The sequence below is a fragment of the Umbelopsis ramanniana genome, assembly GCF_025399195.1.
Source record: "Umbelopsis ramanniana AG unplaced genomic scaffold K450scaffold_1, whole genome shotgun sequence".
NCBI lineage: Eukaryota > Fungi > Mucoromycota > Umbelopsidomycetes > Umbelopsidales > Umbelopsidaceae > Umbelopsis > Umbelopsis ramanniana.
The window spans coordinates 813,392-829,148 of NW_026252087.1; the positions used below are offsets into that span (position 1 = coordinate 813,392).

Here is a 15,757-nt window from a genome sequence, read left to right on the forward strand (position 1 = left end):
TTACCTGTGCCTGAAACGTGATGCATGCACCCAAGTAAGCTTAGGTAATATGGACGAGACACAGGTTTCTGACACTTGTCAGATCCTTCCAAACCTGAGCCTATTTCAAGGTACATTATAAACATTGTAAAATTTAAATCCTCTTTCTTTTCTTTTTTTCTTTTGTAAGTTTGACCTTGCCTGTGAAGTAAAGGAAATTCACAAGGTCTCACGCCATTCCTGATTTGAACTTGAAAGTATCAGTATCGTTAATCTCAGTTCTTTTATAGGAATCTTCCGGAAGACCTAATGATATTAGGTGCTTCATAAGTTAACATAAGGCATAGCAAATATTTATATAATACGGCAAGTCGTTCGATTTGGCGCATGGAGTTAAAGGTTCGAAAACAGTACAAGTATCAGTCACAATGTGCTTGTCGAGTGGTAAAAGATCAGTGCTGGACCACCACATTCAGCGGAGTCAATGTAACCTCTTCACATAGAAATATCTTCCATGACAGTGTCTTCACTTCATAATTCTATTGCAACAAATCATAATTAAGCTGGTACAACATCACAGTGTAAAATTAATTCTAGTACGTAAAGGCTATCCTGTCTTAGGCGATCTTTGATTAAGATTAAACATCCACTGGGTGCCTTGCAAACCAGAGACCTCTTACATGGTTCTTTTGTTTTGCAGACGACATGGCTTCGAATCTTTCCTTTTCATCAGACAGTACTACTATTCTGAATCTATAATACTGCATGGCAGGTATAAGGAAATGTGCATTGCGTCATATTCCCTATTCAATGCTACCTCCGAGTCTTCCAAATGATCATGTAAGACCAGATTCCAATAAGATACTCATGGACAGACGATGATGGAATAATCCCCAATTGGATAGCAAGGAATTAAATGATCTCAGTCTATGCTATACTTGGTTGTCCACATGGCACGTTATAAGGTTCTTCATTTTTCACACCGTTGCCTGAATTGCTTGGTTGACAAGTACAAAACACAAAAGGCCAGTGATTAAAGGATGATATTGAAAAGAAAGAGTTCCACGTCACTACCCACCTTACTCTTACGTGGCAGCTAATAATTTTCCTCCAAAAGCAGACCCCAATTTTTTCTTATGCATTACTCCTCTATGATTGGTAAGGCCCCCACGGGGAAGCCTCTAATCTTAAAAGAGAACCTGAGAAAATGCCAGCGTTGCAACAACAGTATAAAGTCAAAAGGGCACATGGCGACCTTATCCTCTGATTATCGATGATCACCTCAAGCCTTATCGTTATCGCACTGGCTAGTCTTGCCGTTGCGCAAGACACTTTGACAGAACATGTGGCATTCAGTAGCTATGACAATTACTTGTATAGGGATAATACTACGGCTTCCCAGCTTCTATTTACGCAATCCAATGCTACCTCCACAAGGCCTCGGTTTATCGCCGCTTTCCCAGCCGGAAACAGTGGTGCTATGGTCTACTTCAAAGCTGCCTCAGGCAACAGCTCCTCTTTGACAATTTCGTTAGTTGACGGAAGCCTAAAGTCTGTCAGCAACCCTTACAACCAGACAGGTATTTCAGGACAATGGCAACTTAGCCAAAACGCTGAACTGGACCTGGCGGTGCTAGGCTCTGTTAGAGCCCTCAGGGACTACGTAGAAGGAGGCGGTCTTCTTCACTCTGATATGAATTATACAGTTCAACAACTTGACACGAACTCTGTGACTCTCTACCGTGAATTTTTTGATGATAGTATCGCTATGAATTTCACCATGTCAACCGGCAGTGCCATTCAACATAATGGAACCCATAACATCAGCTTCCCAGCTGGTACTTATGACTTTACTGTCACTCTCAATGAGACCTCACTTCAAGGCATCCCACCGCAAACATTGATCAATCAATCAAATCAGACCATCATCACAAACTCTTCCACTGCTGATTCTGTAAAATCAGTTTCTTTCCTTTCTTATTCCGAGAAAATGCTGGCTGGTGGATGGAGATTCTTAACTTACTTTGGTCGGGATACTTTAATTTCGCTCCGTATCCTTATGCCGATACTATCGTCTGATGCAGTTGAAGCAGCACTTGGAGCAGTGATTGAAAGAACGAATGCAACAGATGGTGAACTGTGCCATGAAGAGACCATAGGTGACTATGCATCTTGGATCAATATGCAGAACAACCAATCAGAGCTTGGTAGTCAGCCTTTCTACGATTACAAAATGATAGACACCAATTTTGAGCTTCTCCCAGCCTTGGCCCATTACTTTCTTGATCTTCCTTCTGGCAGTGGCAGAACGACTTCGTTCCTGGCCAAAAAAGCTGTCCTTGCAAACAACATGACCTATCAACAACTTCTTCAAAAAAATGTTGAGCTTGTCATGACACAATCGGCTGCATTTGCACATGAACCTAGCGCCAAAAATCTAATTCACCTCAAAGACGGTGTTCCCGTTGGAAATTGGCGTGATTCTAACCAAGGAATTGGTTATGGAACAATCCCGTTTGACGTCAACACAGCTTTAGTACCTGGTTGTTTACGTGCTATCCAGCGACTAGCCAAAGCACATATTCTACATCCATCGCTTTCAAATGATGCTTCCAAGTATGCCGCAGTGTGGGAGTCACATGCACTTCCCTTGTTCCAAGTACCACTGAATTCCTCTTATGCGCAAACTGCTCTTTCAGAATACACTACCTACGCTAATCTTTCGTCAAGCATATACTCGACAAATGGGTCGGCTACTCCTCCTACAGAGATATATGCTTTGTCCTTGATGGATGACGATAAACCTGTGGAAATTATGAATTCCGACCTTTCTTTCAACCTAATGTATAACGATAATGTCTCGACAGACTTGATGGAATACACTGTAAATGCACTGAGACCCTTTCCTGAAGGCTTATTGACTAACGTTGGCATGCTCATAGCCAATCCAGCGTACGACTCCAACCGCACCAATTGGGAGGTATTTACTCGAGCTGCATACCACGGAACTTGTGTCTGGGGATTTCAACAAAGCATGGTGGTGGCTGGGTTGGCAAGGCAATTAGACCTCTGTAACAATACTTCTTCTCTGGCTACTAAACAGGCTCCATCTTGGTGTTCCAATTCTACGTTGATAGCAAATCTAAAAACTGCACAATGTAATCTCTGGGATGTTATCCTTGGCAATCCCGATGTTGAATTTGCTGAAACTTGGACTTGGACTTTCGATAACAGTACTCAATCTTTTGTCGTTACAAGCCCTGCTGAACTTACACCAGACTCAACCGAAGCTGATGCCATTCAGCTATGGTCTTTCACCTTGTTGGCTCTAGACAAGCCGGCGTACTGCACCTAACCAAATCATTGTTGAGCAATAAAAATATATAATTATTGTAGTGTACTTACCTCTTGCCTATTGTTACGGTTTTACATCCAAGCTGAGATCCAAGACTTCCTCACTTCTCGCCCCGCCTTTTTTTTTCCTGCCCAAAATTCCTGCATTGTCCCGTCAAAGTCTATTCAATAGATTCATGTCCTCCATGTCCAAATTGCGCTTCAAATCAGACCGAGCGCTCATCAACTCCAAATTCGACGGTTACAAATTGCAAGTATTTCCCGATGACACCAATGTGCATCGCTTTGCATTACCCAATGTACTTTCACTGCCAAAACTAGCTACCAATAGCAAAATGAGCTATCGTGAATTGCAAGCACGGGTCAAGTTCAACCACCTTTTCCCTTCGCATAGGAAGGGATTGACGTTCTATGTGGACAGTAGTTACTCTGTTATAGCAGTCGACTATGATGCAGCCTCAAACCGGGCTCGATATCACTCCATTGTCCAGCTGCAGGCTCCACTTAGTGATATCCCAGCCTATGCAGAACCAGATTCATCGATGCCGTTATTTCCACAGTATCCTTCACTCATATCGATCAGTTCTGACTCTCTGATTGCAAGCAATGGAATGGGTATCATCTACTTGATTCAACTGGGCAATGATGTAGGTGGCAACATCACCGGCAAAATTGTGTCGTTTGCTAGTTTTCCGGGAGACGGCACGGAAGGACTCTCTCCTGTCCCATGTGTGCTACAGGCTGCTAGATTGAAAGGGTCCGAAATTGATGTAATCACTTGGAGCGTCGCCTCACAGCAAAATGAAGTTCCTTCCCACCTATCTGCAGATGCACCTACTTCCAAAACTTTGTTTAACGTCACTTACCTCAAGTACCCAACCAATGTGCCTAGCGAGGATCACCAGTTAGTTCAAATCATTATCCAGCACATTCAACGTGGCAGAGATATACCGTTCTATTGCGAAATCGATTCTGAGACAAGTGGGTATGTGTTAGGCTCTTCTCATGCATACGACCTGGTGCATACAAATGAGGATGTTACAATGGCTGAGGATCCTGAGCCAGAATTTACGGTGGATAGCAGCAAACCTTCATCGCCGTACCGATGGGTACAAAGCTCGGATGACCTTACAATCATCTTTCAGTTACCACCAAATACACCAAAGACAGCCATCAGCTGCAGCTTCGATGTACGCCACCTGAGTCTAATGGTGCTAAACGGAGATGAGCCAGTTATTTCTATGCCATTCCGCAAGCTTTGGGATATTATAGACTCTGAGAGCTCAACGTGGACTTTTGAATCCTCCTCTGGACTGCTGACGATCGAACTTGCAAAGAAGAATGAAAATGTACGATGGCTCCATGTATTTGAGCAAGATGATAATGTGCATGAAGACCTTAGCCCAGATCAGCTGGAAGAGATCCGTACCCGCTTGGAGAAATTCACAGGTGACGCTGAGAGCAAGCCTATGGGGATACCGGGATGGTCTCAACCTCTACAACACCCAATTGCAACGGAAATGGACGATGATATTGATCACGACGGCCAAAACATTTCGTTATCATGGATTGATGGAAACACTGGAAAAGTAACAGCAGAAGTTTCGGCTGGTGGACAGGAATGGATTTCTACATCCTTTCCTCAACCTGCCGTCGACCGGTTTCCAACCATTTGCTTGAAGATGGATGTTGATGGACTTGTGTACTCCATCGAACGAGCCGACCCAATCACAGTGAACCACATTGCTTCCTTTAACGCACTTGCCTTTGTCCAGGCTAGCAAACGAGACAAACGGTTTATCTATCACGATCCACTCAATACATTTTCTATCATATTGGAGGGAAGCCGAAACGCTTATATTTACTACCGCCATGAAGATGGCAAGCGACGAACCGACGTACAGACTCTAGTTGATTTAACCCAAGGCCATGATATTGATGTGATTGGCGCTCAGTTGATTGAAGAAAAAGTAGTGATAGTTCTCTTAGAATCATCCGTTGTAATATTAGACCTGAATTATTAAAATGAAATGGGAGTACATTTTGTTTGTTTGAGAAACAAACTCCGCTATCAGTATGCCAACAGCTTTAAATTTACCAGTCCAGATTGATGGGTTTTTAGCTGTGTTGATGCTGGACGTCCAACATGTCCATGTACTATGCCAATGCGTTTTGGGCAGCTCAAGAATCGTCCTTTGAGTAGGTTGAACAATCGTTTGAGTGACACTGGAAATACAGCTGACTAGACCGATTTTTCATAGTAACGGCGACTTGTTTCTTCCAGCCGACACGCCGACTGGCACCATGACCCTTGCAATGGTGAACAAGCGTAAGAACACACTGGTCAATAGGCATAAACAGCAACTACAGCGACTGTGTGATCTACAATCAAATGAGTTACAAGAAAATCGAAGAGATTTTTGCTCGCTGCATAAGGATCGGATATCACAAATGTATACACATGTTCATCCTCGGTCTGAAGTTGGCATGTTCGAAGAAATCTCTGGAAGCGAATGGCTACAGGACAACCAACATAATATTTTTCAATCAGCAACAGAAGAAGAAGCGTCATCGGAGGATGCAGAAAACGAACGTGGTGTAAACAACGACCAATTGGTTGCATTTGATGAATTAGTGGTATGTATATAATACCTTCTCGCTCTATCACAGGAATGAATTATTAAATACCATGGTTCTTCAGGAGCAGCTGAATAAAGAGCAAAATGAAATGCGGATCAAGCAAATGAGTGAATACGAGAACTACAGGCTGTTCCAAATGAGAGAGTTGCAGATGTTGAACTTCGACATCACGACACATAACAGCGCTCGCTCACAGTCAACTTCAACACCAGATGCCTTAAAAACTTCGTCAATTGAACAGAGTGCGATCCCAGCAGCAGCTTCAAATGATGGCTTGCGAAGAAGTCCTGTGAAACCCGCATTGCCTGAGTCTCGTCCTGACTCTAATCAATTCCAAGCTACTCGAATACCACCTCATCCCACATCACATAGTGCAACTCCACCCCCACGCTCATCCAGTAACTATGTACATAGTGATCGTAGAACAGTTCGTCCACCGTCAAGGTCAAATGAACGCACTGATTCTCGCGACAGGAAAACCCAACGCCAAAGCCAAAATAAACACTCGCACGATCAATTCCATTCTCGGAGGACGTCGTCACGTTCGGACAGGGAGGATTCACCGCGGGAATATCACCGTATTAGTAGGAAGCATGATCGTCCACGATCATCCTCTGACAACAGTGACAGAGAGGCGGACAGGAAACGAAGAAACGTGAGGTCAGATCGACTAAAGTCACGAAGAAGTCCACCCCGATCATCTGCTCCCTCCCCACGGCCAAGAATGAACTCCAAGCCAATACCAGTCAAGATTGAACTCCCACAAGCAAGAAACGACAACCTGCCACCTACGGTTATGGCAAGCAGTACATCAAACAAAGGAAAGACAGTGGCTGCCTCAAGCAAAAGCCAACCCCATTCATCCGTGGTGGTCGAGATACATGATGGAACACCCGAGGTGGTACGGCGATATATGGGAGGAAAACAACCTAAAGAGTACCTGGGTAGGCCAGTTGATTTTGATGATGCTTTATATGATGCTAGAAAACCTGGCAACATAAGGCAGGTGCACGCCTATTGGGAGGGTGAATCCAGCCTATGCTTCATGAATCAACGTACTCATACCATTCTGGGACGAGTAAACGACATAGAGCCAGTGATTCGCAAACATTTGGTGCATAATTCCAGAAATTCAGATATGTAGATAGCTAAACTGTAATAAAAAACATTTGATCCTGATATCAAAATTTTGTGGGGTGGTAGTGGTTTCAGCTCGACAGTAGCAAGGCAGTCTTTTTTTTTTTTTTTTTTGAGGAGAAGCACCACCTCAGATTTAGAACCCAGGCACTCTTATCCCTTTGCCTGCCATCCGACCATGAAGGCATTCAGTCTTGTGGCCACGCTGCTGCTTATAACTTTGCAATGCCGCATAACATCTGCAGAAGTCGTTGATCTGACACCAGAGTCTTTTGCAACCCTGGCATCTACCGGAACATGGTAACCATGGTTTCAAGGCTACTACTGCCTCTTTTGATTTTTTGCGCTAACCTGTGTGTTCTTATAGGTTCGTAGAGCACTTCGCACCCTGGTGTGGGCACTGCCAGCGATTTGGTACGTCGTCGTATCGTTTTCAAAATGCACTGGTTCGTCCTCGCTAACATGTTTCGTCGCTACAGCTCCAGTCTGGACTCAACTGGGAGATGACTACGCTAACCTGAAGGATTCCAAAAACTTTCACATTGCCAAAATTGACTGTACAGTGTATGGCGACCTTTGCAACGATCATCATGTTAAAGGATATCCTACTGTACAATTGTATGTCAACGGCGAGTTCATAGAGGACTATGCAGGCTCTCGCGATTTGGACACAGTGGCAGCCTACATTGTCAAAGTGGCAGAAGAGCACGCACCTGCCGTTGCTAATCTGCCTAGACCAAAGTCCCTCCCTGTTCCCGCCAATCCAGACGGTAAAGTCATTCAGCTAACACCTGCTTCCTACGAATCCAAAGTGGTAGGAAGTGACAAGCAATGGTTCATCCAAATGTATACGCCATGGTGTCGGTATTGTAAGGAGATGTCATCCGCTTGGACTGAGCTGGCCTCCTCATTAAAGGATAAGATCAACGTTGCTTCCATCAATTGCGAAGCCGGCAGTGGTAAGAACTTGGGACAAAACAATATGCATAACGCCGCCGTCGTTGTCATTGTACTGAGCTCTTTGTTTATTGCAGATGCCAAGGCTTTTTGCATGAAACATAAGATTACAGGTTACCCAACTCTTCAATTGTAAGTGACATTTGCGAGTATATAGGATATGAGAGATGGCAGAAGCTGAACTGTGTTCATTATAGTGTTTCTGGAGATCAGACCAGTGAATACAAAGGCGCTCGGGAAGTTGACAATATGCTTCAATTTACCAAGAAATACAATAGGTAAGACTAAAATGAACCAACCACGTAATTTAAGGTTTTTTGTCTGACCTATTTCATCTCAATCAGCGAACTTCAAGAAATTACGGGTGCCCAACTGACATCCATCCAACAAGATGATTCAGTTGCCTTCATTCATCTCTACAACGAAGACTCTAAAGCAAGCTTGGTAAGTGAGGGTGGCAGGGTTCATGTGGCGTACAAGTCGTCGTAACCATTCGTCATGTTTTCAGGAGTTGATTGCTGCTGTATCAAAGGCTTTTGTCCAAGATGTTCCTTTCTACATCACAGCTGACCCGATCTCCATACGCCATCTTGGCTATGAAATAGGCGAGCTGCCAGCCTCCATCATCCTTAAAGGAAAGCACAAGTTTGTGCATGCCTCCAACAACTATGACAACACGCCTGAGAATAGAAGAGCCGTACAGACGTGGGTACAGAAGGAAAAGTTCCCGATTGTCAATGAGATCGGCCTGAACAATGCCGAAGAAATTCTAAAGAGCGACCATCTAGTGGCGTTTGCTCTCTTCAATGGAGATAAAGATTTGAACAGCCAAAAGAAGGAGTTCAAGACCATGACAGAGGCTTGGTTGGACAAGGGCAACAAGAACAGTAACATTCTTTTCGCCTGGCTCGATGGTGTCAAGTGGAGTGACTATGTCAACAAGGTCTTTGGCATCAAGAAATCTGACCTTCCCCGCATCGTTATTGCCGATGCAAAGGTAAGATTTCGGGCGAGCGAAGTGGGTTAAATAGCGTCGGCAACTGACTTATAGCCCCCATTTGTACAGAATGCACGCTTTTATCCAAAGGATGTTGATGGCAGGATGTTAACGATGAATGAACCACAAAACGTGCTGAAGTCCATCGTCGAAGCACAAAACGATCTGTTGGAAGGAGTGTCAACGAAACCATCGGCCCATTTACCCATCGAGCAGGACCGAACTGAATATCATAGCTTTATTCAAAGTCACCACGCCCTCACCGTCCTCCTATTTGCTATTGTGCTAGGTATTGCTTACAGAGTATTTGTCTCCAAGCGATCAGCAAGTGAATTGCTACCCACCAGTAGTACTGCCAACAGCAAGCACCACGAATAACTATACTCCATTCGAAAAAAATAAGCAAAGCGAAAAACTCCCCTCCCGCAATACCATCCATTCCCACTACAGCTCACATGTCTCCTTTTTCATTTTACGTTTGAATAAACTTTTGGCTACTCCGCCGACACACTAGCCATGCTCTTATACAAATGCCAGCAAAATACGTAGGCATGAAGAGTCAATACGGTTGCATTGAAAAATAAAACATAACATGTTGAGTAGATAAGTGCTCCTCCATATAAATCTTAGTGAGATATGTAGTGCAGAGTGTGTGTTCTGACCAGACGCCCAGTAAACACCGCCAAACCAAGCAGATCACACTGGTTTGGTACCGCGGTGCCCGCGCGATGGACCAACACTCCCAATTTATGACTTTCCAGCGATATGAATACTTGGGGGCAGCCAGCTAGGCTAGAAGGGACTGCTAGCTATATTGTTTTCATTTTGGTAGGTTTTTTCTATGGCTACATAGGAACGGCCAAAGGTCGTCTTTCTGACGCTGCTCCAGCCAGGTTTAACTGGCTTCAGTATCCTGTTTCTGGTCAGCTTCTCGTACGTCTTTGGAGTACATTTTTCGGCCTGCCATTTCTAGAAATGCCATCTCTTCGGCGTGATTCAAGACCGAGCCTTGTGACCTTGCGTCGGGGTTATTCTCATCGATGGGGATAGGTCTAACCAACCAAGCTTTTTTTTTCATCATAGCGAACGCCATCAGTCATTCTCTCCTAACCAACATCAATAGCTTGTGGGGTTGGACTTACCTTCGACTTGATCAATGGTGAAGTCTTCCTGGGAAGATAAACGGGGGCTCATGTAGGTGGTGCACAACGGGCCAGCCTTGGAGTGTCCGTGCGAAAAGTCGGCCCCTATCCACAAACCGCAATAATCAAATTGGCCTCCCATTCCAAAACCTAACAAGATGCGGGGTTCCACAGATTGGTTATTACCGATATATTGAGATAAGACCGCATACTAAATGAGTATTTTTTACCGTTGGGTAGACTCTTCTTTCCCCAGCACAGGTACTGATAATGATCATTGGTGCCATTGGTTGCATCCCACAGCCCCATTGGGCTCTGTCGAAACAAAAAGTTATTGCGGTTGCCTGTCCATCGTGTCAAAAGTTGTAAAGGCTCGTCAGTATAGCCACCGAAAACTGCCCCGTCTGACGTCTTGATGACAATCACGAGTGCGCCGCGATTCACAATGTTGCTAGCAAAATTCTGCCAGCTCTTGCCGTCTACTTTAGAAGAAAATAGAAGACTGTGGGGAATCGCTTTGCTAGGATGGGGGCCCGCTAGACAATCGGCAGGCATATGGAGCGTCAATAAATAGTACATATATGGATCCAAAAGATTCGAGAATGAGTCGGTGTTGGGTAACTTGGGCTTATCCATGGCTGGTGCAAGATGATGTTGCGTGCGCGCTTTGTCGCGGTCGGCTGATTCAGGCCAGAAGATAGAACAAATCAAAATATCGATAAGAAGGCTGAATTCCATGTTGCCAGCCAGCCATGCTTGAAATGTGTCAGCCGATACATTGTCTGTTGTCTCAGCGTTCCAGGACGTGTTAACTTCGGCGTTGCCCGTGGAAAAAAGGTCATCTTCGGTCAATGTATTCCGTTGTGCTGGAGGTTTACTAAAAACCAAATAATCTGCAAGCTGTTTGCAGGCGCGACGATTTTCATTGGAATCCCATTTCTCCATCGATAGCGTCGATCCTTGCCACCAGAATGGCAGCGCGCTATTAATGACATGGGTGACAAACTGCTGTAAGGAGGGCGATACCTTGGTATATAGGGAATATATTGATTCTGCCTTATTTTCCCGCGCCAAAGAATATGCCCCTCGAATAAAACCTTCTTGCGTTATAACGTCATTATTTGCGTTTGACATTTCCACTAAGTGAGCTGCAATAGCATTTCGCAGGACCTCGTCAACATGCGGACATAGGACGTGTTCAAATGTTGCCCGAGGCAACGATGCTGTTTTGGAATGTTTGTCGGGCGAACTGGAATGCCCCACTGCTTTTGCATATTGTTGTTTAATCTGAGCTTGTTCATCACTGGTGAATGTAGCTAGCAGTTCAGTCGACTGGCTGGAGGAGCTGGGCTTATTTCCCATGAGGTATAAAAATGCAGAGGTGAAAAAATTCCCGTCTTGTTCTTTTCTAAAAGAGACCAATAGGTAATATGGACAAATTACACTCTATTGTTCTCAGAATGACACAGTAAGGCATCAGCCATTGGCAACCTCCCAAAAAATAAATAAAAAAATGGTCTGAAGGAGAGGACGATTAAAATCAAAACGGATGTAATTTTACAATGTGCTGTGTATAGGTAGGTAGCTATAATACGAAGATTCAAATTTCAGTGTCATGAGTGATGGCATTTAGGGGGTTCGTTACCGCGGGAACGTAAAGGAGTCAGGGTAACCAAAAAAAACGGGTGGGGTGGGGTTAAAAAACGTACAGCCAACAAAATGATATGAATATTTATGTCACGAGCCTTCTTCAATTCCACCATCCTCACAGTCAACTTCGTACGCAATGATCTCTTTCAATTGAGCTAGGAGGTTTGGCCAATTGTCCAGCATACCGTATATTCTTTTCTCCCATTCTTCATCTTCAATATCGCGACGAGAACAGAACAAGAGCTTTTCAAATTCTTCAAATGTGGAATTGCCTTGTTTCTCGACTTCGGTACTGGGTGGAGTGAAACAGCGCTTGGCATTGATGAAAAACTGGGGGTATGATTCTTGAAAGGCAGTGAGCTTGGAAGGATAATTTCGAATTAAAGTGATGTCAACGTTTTCAAAAGTTGATTCGTCGTATGATCCATGTCGACTCCATTCTTCATCATCTTCTTCGTATGAGTCCGAATCAAACAAGTATTCTTCATACCCTACTAATTCCTTGAATTTTTCGAACAAGACTGGGGCATGTTCCAAATAGTCAGAAATTTCTTGGATCCATTCAGCATCGGGAACATGTTCACGTCTAGCAAACAAAAGTCTCTGAAAATCGGGCCAAGAGATATGCAGATGGGACTCCAACATGCTGAAGAAAACCTTGTTGCGGCTTACTAGCTCCTTCATTTCATTATCACGGTCCAATAGAGCAACCAGTATGTTATCCGGAACAATTTGGCCATTGATGTCTATGGGAGAGGACTCTTGATCAGCTCCATCTTGGGTGAAGACAATAGGTTCGGTGGTGGACTTTTCAGGTAAATTGCTGAGGTCAAATGAAACCGACGGCTTCCGAGTTTCAGAAGCCGAAAGTGGGTGTACAATACATGCTGGCTTTTGCTCGTCAATGGTGTGATGATAGCACATTTGAGAATAAGGCATACCGTGCGGGTAAGTTGTACGAAGATGAAATGAGAAAAAAAAATGAAAAACAAGAAAGAGAGAGAGAAGAGAATGCGATCTCTCTGAACAATGTGCGAAAGGTGAAAAATCCTGACATCACCTGAAATCAGGAAACTTGTCCTTCCTCCGCATTATTGTGCACAAAGCTTCCTGTTTTGGATTCAATCGATAAGCTCACTTCCCCTTTCCCTGCTTTTTACCATGTCCATGCCTTTCCAACATGACCTCCAACAACTTGTCCTATTTTTGGAGTGCCGACCCACTTGGTGCTGCCGCTCTTTACCCTTGTACGGATTTGTGCAGCTGATTCTGAGTTAGTCTTGGGGGGGAAGAACCTCCATAAAAGCGACAAGAAGTTAAGTGAAAAAAATCAACCCCACTTCAACGCCGAGCCATAAATCTTACCACAAAAAACTCCCATAGAGAAAAGAAAAAAGGTTTTGAAATATTTTGGTCTTAGAAATGTGATGTGATTATAAAAAATTTACCTCATAACACATCAATCACGGTCATAACGATCTCTTCAAACAGCAAGCCGAGTCCATCCTCAGTTGAAATCAAGGTTTTTCAGCACTAAAGAAAAAAAAACGATCCTCCTGATTACACTTTACCTTGTTCACAATATACGATCGACAGGCTGCATGTTTCTCTCCTCCAGCCAAACGGTATCAACAAAGCGAGCACCAGAACATATAATAGAAATTAAAAAAAAAAAAATTACATACCACCGCTTCTACATATTGTTAATTGTCAAAAATAAAAAGGCTCTCAACAGCTAAGCAACACGACGCCCGGTCTGGCTGAAATTAAGATGAGCAGACAAACAGATCAATGATGTCGGAACTCATCAAATCCAAAGCGTATTCGGTACTTGAAACTCTAGCGTTTCACGTTAATTAAGCAATTTTTTTCAAAAAGAAAGACACAATCATAAACACTCTGAAAAATGGCATGAGCTCTCTCAATCTTTTTTCTTTGGTTACCGCTGAGTCGAAGAAGCTCTCTACATGGACAAGCACTGACTAGTCCCGTAGTTCCGTTTTACACAATAGATTTATATCACCGGATTTCAACAGCCGCTAAATTAGAAGCTGGTGCGTTTATTGCGAAACGTTATTATTCGTCGTAGTTTGACTTTCATACCATGATCCCGCTCATTGACTTCCCACTCCACAACATGATTAGCTCGTGATGGGTTTTTTATTTCACTATATATTGTGCCTCGTTTGTTCCTTAACCTAATTCAACATTCTTTTCTTCACCACCACTTTCCTTTCAACTGGTCACATATATGCGTCTTCTACAGATCACAGCTGCGCTGGCTCTATGCTCAACTTTTTCAGGCAAAATTAATGTCATGGCAAAATCTGGTACCTTTCTCCACGTTACAGGTGAGTCATTATTTGTATACATGTACGTTTTATATAATCTTAACCATGAAATCCGTTTAGATATCCATTTGGATGAGCACTACTTGGAGAAGTCCGATCCTGCTACAAACTGCCATCGAAAAGATGGAGACAAATCCAAAAACACTGCTGGACATTTTGGAACACTAGGAAGCGACTGTGATTCCCCAGTGTCACTGGTATGAAACTAATATTGAGTCAGTATTGTTTACACTTGATTTAACATCCAATAACCGACATTCCGTTTATAGGTTGACTCTGTCTTTGATTTTATGAAAGGAGCTGCATTCCAAGACGTTGATTTCATTGTCTATACTGGAGATACTGCTCGCCACGTAAGTTATATATCCCACTGTTTCTATGATAATTCTCATCATCCGGACTGACTAAATGATTGTTAATGGTCTAAATTGGTACTTAGGACCGAGATTCTAAACTCAAGCGAACTGACTCAGACATTTTAGCTGCCCATAAGAAAGTTCTCTCTTATTTTAGCAAGACATTTGATATGAACAAGGTCACGCTCCTACCAACTCTCGGTAATAACGATATGTTCGACCATAACGCAATGAACGTAGCCGAAAGCGATAAGAATTCTATGAACATTTTGGAAGACCTTAAGCAGCTCTGGAAGCCACTTGACCTCAACCTTACCTCGGATTTCTCGAACGGTGGCTACTTTGTACAAAATATAGCCAATGGCCCATCCGTCATTAGCTTGAACTCCATGTACTTTTTTACAAGCAATACAGAGGTTTCTGATTGTGATAAGGCAGGCTCGCCTGGTGCTGAGGAACTGGTCTGGCTTGAAGGACAATTGCAAGAGGTACAACGTTCGAACAAGAAAGCGTACCTTATGTCGCATGTACCGCCTGTAGACAAGTCAGACATCTTGTACAAATCAAAATGTTACTCGCAATATGTTAACTTGTTGGGAAAATACTCTGAAGTTATAGCAGCCCATCTTACAGGGCATACAAATGGTACGTTGAAGACGAATGAAACAGGCACTGACACCTTTTATTTAAAAATGTTTTTCCTTTGGTTAGACGATAATCTGGCCGTTTTGTACAAAAATGGTAAAGATTACAGCTTGACTGGACTGTCGAAGAAAGTGAACATCGACTTCAAAACAAACGACATTGTAGGTGTCCTTACAAACGCACCGTCCGTTCTTCCTCAAAACAACCCTGGCATTCGTGTCTATCAATACGATCAATCGGACTACACTATCTTGGGCTGGGACCAATATAGCACTGATCTCAAAAAGGCCAACAAAAATAATCGCATCACCTGGCAGAAGGAATATAGCTCTGGCCAGGTTTATGGTGTTCAAAAACTGGATGCCAGTGGATGGCGTTCAGTGGTACAAAAGTTAAAGACAAGTAAGAAAGTATTCAATAAATACAAGTCCTTTATTAAAGTCGAGGGAATTTGAAACAAAAATTCCCTTGTAAGGACATTTTATGCCGAGTAAAGATTTGGCGTTTCTATGGTACAGGTTTATGTGCGACGATCTGTTGCGGTTGGCG

At 43.4% G+C, this 15,757-nt stretch overlaps 8 protein-coding genes across 8 annotated transcripts; 5 read left to right on the top strand and 3 right to left on the bottom strand.

Annotated features, from left to right (window-relative positions):
* Positions 1 to 1,252: 1,252 nt before the first annotated feature.
* On the top strand, positions 1,253 to 3,334 carry K450DRAFT_267434 (uncharacterized protein; the record flags this gene model as incomplete). Its single annotated transcript, XM_051592839.1, has 1 exon — positions 1,253 to 3,334. One exon carries the CDS (start codon positions 1,253 to 1,255, stop codon positions 3,332 to 3,334), a length of 2,082 nt encoding a protein of 693 aa, XP_051449781.1.
* Positions 3,335 to 3,453: 119 nt separating this feature from the next.
* Positions 3,454 to 5,417, top strand: K450DRAFT_217981 (uncharacterized protein). The gene has a single exon (XM_051585127.1). The coding sequence runs from the start codon at positions 3,510 to 3,512 to the stop codon at positions 5,355 to 5,357; it is 1,848 nt and encodes a 615-aa protein (XP_051449782.1). The 5' UTR covers positions 3,454 to 3,509; the 3' UTR covers positions 5,358 to 5,417.
* A 37-nt stretch (positions 5,418 to 5,454) lies between these two features.
* On the top strand, positions 5,455 to 7,160 carry K450DRAFT_217983 (uncharacterized protein). Its single transcript, XM_051585128.1, has 3 exons — positions 5,455 to 5,532; positions 5,595 to 5,970; positions 6,035 to 7,160. Exons 1-3 carry the CDS (start codon positions 5,480 to 5,482, stop codon positions 7,115 to 7,117), a joined length of 1,512 nt encoding a protein of 503 aa, XP_051449783.1. The 5' UTR covers positions 5,455 to 5,479; the 3' UTR covers positions 7,118 to 7,160.
* A 68-nt stretch (positions 7,161 to 7,228) lies between these two features.
* K450DRAFT_217988 (uncharacterized protein) lies at positions 7,229 to 9,218 on the top strand. The gene is made up of 7 exons (XM_051585129.1): positions 7,229 to 7,410; positions 7,478 to 7,524; positions 7,590 to 8,069; positions 8,145 to 8,199; positions 8,265 to 8,345; positions 8,412 to 8,511; positions 8,576 to 9,218. Exons 1-7 carry the CDS (start codon positions 7,289 to 7,291, stop codon positions 9,092 to 9,094), a joined length of 1,404 nt encoding a protein of 467 aa, XP_051449784.1. The 5' UTR covers positions 7,229 to 7,288; the 3' UTR covers positions 9,095 to 9,218.
* Positions 9,219 to 9,696, bottom strand: K450DRAFT_217991 (uncharacterized protein). The gene has a single exon (XM_051585130.1). The coding sequence runs from the start codon at positions 9,501 to 9,503 to the stop codon at positions 9,342 to 9,344; it is 162 nt and encodes a 53-aa protein (XP_051449785.1). The 5' UTR covers positions 9,504 to 9,696; the 3' UTR covers positions 9,219 to 9,341.
* K450DRAFT_217992 (uncharacterized protein) lies at positions 9,527 to 11,634 on the bottom strand. The gene is made up of 3 exons (XM_051585131.1): positions 10,437 to 11,634; positions 10,207 to 10,356; positions 9,527 to 10,129 (listed from the first exon to the last, which is right to left on the bottom strand). The coding sequence occupies exons 1-3, from the start codon at positions 11,566 to 11,568 to the stop codon at positions 9,960 to 9,962; spliced, it is 1,452 nt and encodes a 483-aa protein (XP_051449786.1). The 5' UTR covers positions 11,569 to 11,634; the 3' UTR covers positions 9,527 to 9,959.
* Positions 11,635 to 11,943: 309 nt separating this feature from the next.
* K450DRAFT_267439 (uncharacterized protein) lies at positions 11,944 to 12,795 on the bottom strand (the record flags this gene model as incomplete). The annotated part of the gene is made up of 1 exon (XM_051592840.1): positions 11,944 to 12,795. The coding sequence occupies one exon, from the start codon at positions 12,793 to 12,795 to the stop codon at positions 11,944 to 11,946; it is 852 nt and encodes a 283-aa protein (XP_051449787.1).
* Positions 12,796 to 13,967: 1,172 nt separating this feature from the next.
* On the top strand, positions 13,968 to 15,737 carry K450DRAFT_4839 (uncharacterized protein). Its single transcript, XM_051593819.1, has 5 exons — positions 13,968 to 14,207; positions 14,268 to 14,404; positions 14,477 to 14,560; positions 14,647 to 15,208; positions 15,275 to 15,737. The coding sequence occupies exons 1-5, from the start codon at positions 14,108 to 14,110 to the stop codon at positions 15,661 to 15,663; spliced, it is 1,272 nt and encodes a 423-aa protein (XP_051449788.1). The 5' UTR covers positions 13,968 to 14,107; the 3' UTR covers positions 15,664 to 15,737.
* Positions 15,738 to 15,757: the final 20 nt, after the last annotated feature.

Coding starts and splice junctions, on each gene's coding strand:
- K450DRAFT_217981 (XM_051585127.1), top strand. CDS start 3,510: ATGTCCTCCATGTCCAAATTGCGCTTCAAATCAGACCGAGCGCTCATC.
- K450DRAFT_217983 (XM_051585128.1), top strand. CDS start 5,480: ATGTCCATGTACTATGCCAATGCGTTTTGGGCAGCTCAAGAATCGTCC. Junction 5,533..5,594: donor GCTCAAGAATCGTCCTTTGA/GTAGGTTGAACA, acceptor GATTTTTCATAG/TAACGGCGACTTGTTTCTTC. Junction 5,971..6,034: donor TTGCATTTGATGAATTAGTG/GTATGTATATAA, acceptor ATGGTTCTTCAG/GAGCAGCTGAATAAAGAGCA.
- K450DRAFT_217988 (XM_051585129.1), top strand. CDS start 7,289: ATGAAGGCATTCAGTCTTGTGGCCACGCTGCTGCTTATAACTTTGCAA. Junction 8,200..8,264: donor GGTTACCCAACTCTTCAATT/GTAAGTGACATT, acceptor TGTTCATTATAG/TGTTTCTGGAGATCAGACCA. Junction 8,512..8,575: donor AAGACTCTAAAGCAAGCTTG/GTAAGTGAGGGT, acceptor TCATGTTTTCAG/GAGTTGATTGCTGCTGTATC.
- K450DRAFT_217991 (XM_051585130.1), bottom strand. CDS start 9,503: ATGGATGGTATTGCGGGAGGGGAGTTTTTCGCTTTGCTTATTTTTTTC.
- K450DRAFT_217992 (XM_051585131.1), bottom strand. CDS start 11,568: ATGGGAAATAAGCCCAGCTCCTCCAGCCAGTCGACTGAACTGCTAGCT. Junction 10,357..10,436: donor AAAGAAGAGTCTACCCAACG/GTAAAAAATACT, acceptor GCATCTTGTTAG/GTTTTGGAATGGGAGGCCAA. Junction 10,130..10,206: donor CACCATTGATCAAGTCGAAG/GTAAGTCCAACC, acceptor TGAAAAAAAAAG/CTTGGTTGGTTAGACCTATC.
- K450DRAFT_4839 (XM_051593819.1), top strand. CDS start 14,108: ATGCGTCTTCTACAGATCACAGCTGCGCTGGCTCTATGCTCAACTTTT. Junction 14,208..14,267: donor TACCTTTCTCCACGTTACAG/GTGAGTCATTAT, acceptor AAATCCGTTTAG/ATATCCATTTGGATGAGCAC. Junction 14,561..14,646: donor CTGGAGATACTGCTCGCCAC/GTAAGTTATATA, acceptor ATTGGTACTTAG/GACCGAGATTCTAAACTCAA.